The 6,000-nt window shown below is 40.9% G+C and overlaps 2 protein-coding genes across 2 annotated transcripts; both read left to right on the top strand.

Annotated features, from left to right (window-relative positions):
* Positions 1-3,157: 3,157 nt before the first annotated feature.
* On the top strand, positions 3,158-4,605 carry LOC108049505 (epimerase family protein SDR39U1). Its single transcript, XM_017130709.2, has 4 exons — positions 3,158-3,290; positions 3,353-3,795; positions 3,857-4,087; positions 4,147-4,605. Exons 1-4 carry the CDS (start codon positions 3,269-3,271, stop codon positions 4,342-4,344), a joined length of 894 nt encoding a protein of 297 aa, XP_016986198.1. The 5' UTR covers positions 3,158-3,268; the 3' UTR covers positions 4,345-4,605.
* A 116-nt stretch (positions 4,606-4,721) lies between these two features.
* Positions 4,722-5,831, top strand: LOC108049506 (general odorant-binding protein 67). Its single transcript, XM_017130710.2, has 3 exons — positions 4,722-5,021; positions 5,078-5,284; positions 5,342-5,831. Exons 1-3 carry the CDS (start codon positions 4,974-4,976, stop codon positions 5,720-5,722), a joined length of 636 nt encoding a protein of 211 aa, XP_016986199.1. The 5' UTR covers positions 4,722-4,973; the 3' UTR covers positions 5,723-5,831.
* Positions 5,832-6,000: the final 169 nt, after the last annotated feature.

Here is a 6,000-nt window from a genome sequence, read left to right as displayed (position 1 = left end):
GCATCGCAACACCTTGGCCAATGCCAATTAGTCGGACTGGCCTGGCCAAATTTCAATTAACGTCAAGAGCAATCAACGAAACTTTCCACCCAACTTGTCTCTGGTCGGCTTGGGAAAAGTTTGAACTCCGAACTTTGCTGCATTCTGGGCTTTTCAATTATTTAAAAACCGAAAAAACAGCTGCCTGCAAGTTGCACAAGCAAAGGTTTGGTTTTACAATCCACTGAAATGTATTTACTCGTTATTTATTCTTGGTTTGATGACTAAGGAAAAATATATTTTAAATATTTTATTGGGATTTATTTTGCGTATAACCGACTTGATTTATAATTTTCAAAAAATAAATAGTCACAAAAACCAAAAAATAAAAGCGGTATTAATTACACAAGATTTAAATGATTGTACATTATAAAATATTAATACAATAAAAATTAATAAAAACAAAAGAATAAGATCATTTTGAAAAATACAATTAAAACTTTGTTTTAGAATTCTATAAGCCCTACAAAGCTTAATTCAGTTCCGAATAATATCAATGATATAGTAAATATTTTTATGAAGCCTTATTATAATAATTTAATAGTTTGATTATCTTAATGAAATATGGTCAAACAAAGTTAGTGTTTTTTTCTAGGTGTGACATGACTAGTTTGAATTGCAAAACTTGTTAGCTGCATCGCAATTATGACAGAATTAAGTTTTATGCTGTGCCACCGAGGTGACCAACTGTCAGACCCGGCTAATCCCCGATCCCGCTCCGGATCCCGAGTCCCGATCCCCGCCAGACAACCGCAAGGCGGCAAAAAAAGCGACTCAGACCGCACATAAAACTGTCAGGGAGTGTGTGTGGTGTGATGTTGTGTGCTGTGGTGTGTCAATGGCCAGTGAGATGTGGTGTGGATGCCACACCATACCAGCTCCACCCACATGCTACACAAATCACTTCGGTGGGTGGATGGCTGAATATGGATGGGTGCATATTGGATGCACATTCGGATTTTCGTCCATGTTGTGCCATTGACTTTGCAACTTTGTTGCGGCGATGTCGCCCTGTCTGTTTGTCAATAAAACAAACAAAGAAGTTTGTCCCCCAAACCGACAGTGTGCGAAAGATACAAGCTGAGTATCCGTATCTGTGTATCTGCATTTGCACCGGAAGTGCAACTCAAACAGCGAGACACGAGACAACTTTTTCTGCAGATCCTTTCCATCATCGTTTCCATATTTTCCTTTTGTCTAGAAAGTTTTTCCCCTCCCCTCCGCTCCACTCTATTCGACTCAACTCCTATTTTATCAGTGACAAGTGTCAGAAGCAAAGCGCCGAGGAAATTAAAGTTCTATTGGCGGAGCCCATTAACCCACGTTCAAGTATCGATGATGACTGTCAATGGGATACGGAGAGAAAATGCTTAACTTAAATTCTTGACAAAAGAAAAAGATTTATTTTAGGACAATATAAAGCTAATCTTATCTTATCTTGCCATTAAAATAGTTCTTACAAAATAAAGTTATAACTACAAAATTTAATACCAAATTTTATAACTCTAGAGTTTTTCGATATATTTATTTATTTGATATGTAATATATTTCGATATGAAGCTATCATATATTATCTTACCATCTTATCTTAAAATCGTTCTTAACAAAAAAGTTATTGACATAAAATATATTATAATATTATAAAATTCAGCTCTTTAGAGTTTTTTGATTTATTTATTTATTTGATAAAAGTTATACATTTTTGAACATAAAAAAAAATAATTTAAAGCACAAAATAGATTTACTGGAAGAGTGGAGTTTATGATATTAATATAAGGTGTGCAATATTAAATCTAAAACATAGATTTTACTTCATTAAACCTAATGTTTTTTAATTACCAAACACAATATCTCTCGAAAACCACTATTAAAACCAAATAAAAACTAGCTTAAATGTGCAGATAGTAATATAAACCCCAATATTCTGTTTTGGCCCCCTTAAACTATATGCACGCTTCTCAGCCGTAATTCAGCCGGCTTGTACGTGATTACTGCCTGATTGCAGGACTAGATAAAAACGCCAGACCCGTAATTATGGCTCCAGATCCTTTTTATACCGCCATCACTTTGCCTTTCTCACTCAATGAAGCGCAATAATTGCAGCGCTTAATGCAAATTCTTAGCCCAAAAGCCAGCCACACCCACTTTGGCGATGGGGGCGGGGGCGGAGAAAGTGGGGTTCGGTTGGTTAATGCCGGCACTGTGTATGCAAATGAGTTTCCAATGACTTGCCACGAAAACAAAACAACACGCAGCGAAGCGAAGGATATGACGTTATGTCGTCTGCTGCACTTGAACTTGGCTCCGTCGTCCGCCATTAACTTGGCCACATGCGTCTGCCCGATGTCTGTCCATATATACACTATATGTATAAATATATATATATAGAGAAGTACATATAAGCTGGCTTAAGGAGTGAAAGCTTCATAGCCACTTGTATTATAGTTGGCTGCAGGCGTTTTATGCGAAATTTGCACTTTTATTGGGATCGGGGGGTCTGCTCCTTTCAACGCTCAACTTAAAGCGATAAGCGCCTTGCAATTTAGGTTTAGTGTCTGCCCTTTATTCCGCTTATCGGTGCACTTTAAATGCTGTGCGGGAGTGACACTAAAAGCCTCTGCAGATGTCGCGTCGTCGGCCCGAAAAGTCATTGAACATTTGCGATAGTAAGTCACTTGGGTCGGTTTTTGAACAACTTTAATGGGTGACGAATATTTGGTTTTGTAAAGAACATGCTCTTATTTATTATTTTATTTGATATTCACCTCATTGAAGCTCTTTAACTTCTTATCCCAGGTTATAAAATCTATATTTAAATCCATTAATCTTTAAATTCTTATCAAAGATAACTCGAAAACTTTTATAAGTCGAAGTCATTAATTATAAAAAATCACTTATACATGGTTTTGAATTTTATAAGTGTTACTCTTTGAGATAAACAAATGGAAATATGTTATTTTTGCTTAAAGTTAGGCTGTATAAGTATTTTGTAATATTTTTAATTATGTTAACACTTAAATTTCAATTTCAGGCGACTTTTAAAGTTGCTTTTTTTTTCGCGCCTTTGACTTAAAAGTTTTTAAAAAGTGGCAGCACAAAGTATCCTATTCAAGTGCGTTGATCTGGCAACTGCCTGCAAAATCAGCTGTTTTTTGATTACATTACGTTTGCAAAGTGTCGTAATTCGCAAAAACCATCTAACATCTAACATCTTGAGATTCGGCCAAACATGTCGAGGCACGCGTTGATAGGTAGGTTCAAAGGTGGAAACCACGGCCTCTGGCCAGGCGAACTAACCCGGATTCTCGCTCAGGTGGCGGCACCGGCTTCATTGGCCGCAATCTGGAGAAGCACCTGGCCCAAAAGGGTTACGAAGTGACGGTGATCTCCCGGATGCCAGGTCTCAAGCGCATTACCTGGCACGAGCTGGAGAAGAACGGGATACCGGACTCCGTGAACGCTGTGGTAAATGCCACGGGTCAGAACACCCTGGATCCGACGAGGCGCTGGACCCCAGGATTCCAGCAGAACGTTTGGAACTCCCGCATCAACTCGTCCAAAACACTGGCTCAGGCCATCAAGGCGGCTCCCCAGGTCAGCTCCTTTGTGAATTTCTGCGGCGTTAGCCACTATCCACCGTCCGAGTCCAAGGTTTACAACGAGGAGGACCAGGTGCAAGGATTCGATTACATGTCCAGATTGTGCTTGGCCTGGGAGGAGGCTGCCCACACTGGCGATGAGCAGGATTGCAAATGCGTGAGTTGCTCGTAGAGAATATCTAGAATCCCCATTAATAAGACCCCTCAATCCTTTCCAGACCATATTAAGATGCGGTGCTGTTGTGGGTCATGGCGGTGGAATGGTTCAGTCTATGTGGCTGCCTTTCAAGCTGGGAGTCGGAGGCCCTTTGGGCAGTGGCAAGCAAATAATGCCCTGGATACACATGCACGATCTGTGCAGCTTGATACAGCACATCATAGAGAAACCAGTGCCAGGAGTGGTCAATGCCGTGGCTCCCGAAATAGTCAGCAACTTGGAGTTCAGCAAAGTAGGTCCACCTTAATTCCTATTATAAAATCTGAATGTAATATTTCATCTTCTTGACAGGCCTTTGCCAAAGCCCTGCATCGTCCCTGCATCTTCAGCATACCAGAGTTTGTGGTCCATGCCATCTTTGGCAAAGAGCGGGCAGCTCTTGTCCTGAGTGGGGCCAAAGTCAAGCCCCAGAAAGCCCTCTCCTCGGGCTTCAAGTTTCAATATCCCACCGTCAAAGAGGCTGTGACGCAATTGACCCTCAAAGGATGAACTGAATCGACATTGGATGCGGCTGAACCGCCGCTTTAGTTCAAAGTTACCTGTACATTAAATAGATGACAGTACCAAGCACAAATTAAAACGAATTTCTGCGACATGGGAGTCATGTATCACTTCACCCGAAAATATAGCCATTTAATTTGTTTACTCATTAGTCATGACCACCAGTATTTCACAATATTTTATTAGTGTCACATTAAATGTAATTATTGGCTGAATTCATATTATAAAAACATGTTTAAATATTTTTAATTAGTCTGTCTGAAGGTAATCTTTGTGGAATCCATCTGTAAACGTGTATTATAAGTTAAATAACACCGTGTAAATTTTAGGTTATTCACAAGAGTTGCAACTGAGTGTGAGTGCTAGATTAGGTGATAAATCCGATATATATAAGCCCTTTTTGCATGGTTTCTGGCCAATTGAAATAATTGCCACCAAACTTAAATGAGCAGACAAAAAAAGTTAATTGACGTGCACACGCTGGGAATAGACTATAATACCACATAGTTATAAACATATATCAATTGCTGCTTTTTTTCGATCGTTCGGTGGGTTCTATAAATTGAGGGCACATTTCTGTTGGAGAATCAGTTTCATTTTGAGCCGCCAAACCGAAAATGCTTTCGAAATCGCAACTATTATTGATCGTTGTCGGCATCTGCTTGGTATGATGAATTGGTATCACGCGATTTCAGCCCGGTTATAACTAATCCATTAACAGAATGCAGCCGCTTCGGCTGACGTGGACTGCAGCAAGCGTCCCCCGTTTGTGAATCCCAAAACCTGCTGCCCCATGCCGGATTTTGTCACCGCCGAGTTAAAGCAGAAGTGTTCAAAGTTTGACATGACCCCACCGCCACCTTCAGATGGAGAGGCCACTGGATCCTTTGAGAGCACGCGCCGCCATCATCATCCTCATCCACCACCTGTGAGTATCTCTGGAACAGGATCTTGGATCACTATAACTCGGATTACCACCTTTTAGTGCTTCTTCTCCTGCATCTTCAACGAAACTGGCATCTATCAGAACCAAAAATTGGATCAGGATAAGCTGAAGAGCTATCTGCAGGTGGTGTTCAAGGACAGTTCCGACCTGCAGACCGCTGCCACACAGGCCTTCACCACATGTGCCACCAAGATTATAGAGTTCGAGGCCAATTTACCAGCACGTCCCTCTCCGCCACCTGGATTGCCACTGTGTCCTCATGATGCCGGCCACCTAATGGGCTGTGTGTTCCGAAATCTGATGAAGAATTGCCCAGACTCGGTGAGAAATGATTCCCAAGAGTGCACCGATATGAAGGAGTTCTTCACCAAGTGCAAGCCCCCACGTGGTCCTCCTCCTCCTTTTGGTGATGATAAGTAAAGAAAACCAAAGAAAACCTCAACATCTGAAAGTCCGCAATGAATATACCTCCCCCAAGCAGAACATTCAATATTTTTTCATTTCTAGCCAATAAATACTTAAAGCTCAATATGGTTTCACTTTCTTTCGGCTGATAGAAGCATCCTTTGTGCCACTTATCGCCAAGATGCACGTCTGGGCGCGCAATGAGTTAGAAAATTAGGTTTTCCTCCGAGGAAATTGCTTATCTCGCGCATGTGCGTGGTTAGAAAACCATTGAATTTCCTGGCTAAAAAGGA

This window comes from Drosophila rhopaloa, unplaced genomic scaffold (assembly GCF_018152115.1).
Source record: "Drosophila rhopaloa isolate 14029-0021.01 unplaced genomic scaffold, ASM1815211v1 contig_115, whole genome shotgun sequence".
In the NCBI taxonomy this organism is placed as follows: Eukaryota; Metazoa; Arthropoda; class Insecta; order Diptera; family Drosophilidae; genus Drosophila; species Drosophila rhopaloa.
This window is presented reverse-complemented; position numbering and strand designations above follow the sequence as displayed.

Bases quoted from the DNA above. Each gene is read 5' to 3' on its own strand.
- LOC108049506 (XM_017130710.2), top strand. From the start codon at position 4,974: ATGCTTTCGAAATCGCAACTATTATTGATCGTTGTCGGCATCTGCTTG. The intron at 5,022-5,077 runs GTATGATGAATT...ATCCATTAACAG, and splicing joins TCGTTGTCGGCATCTGCTTG to AATGCAGCCGCTTCGGCTGA. The intron at 5,285-5,341 runs GTGAGTATCTCT...ACCACCTTTTAG, and splicing joins ATCATCCTCATCCACCACCT to TGCTTCTTCTCCTGCATCTT.
- LOC108049505 (XM_017130709.2), top strand. From the start codon at position 3,269: ATGTCGAGGCACGCGTTGATAG. The intron at 3,291-3,352 runs GTAGGTTCAAAG...ATTCTCGCTCAG, and splicing joins GTCGAGGCACGCGTTGATAG to GTGGCGGCACCGGCTTCATT. The intron at 3,796-3,856 runs GTGAGTTGCTCG...AATCCTTTCCAG, and splicing joins ATGAGCAGGATTGCAAATGC to ACCATATTAAGATGCGGTGC.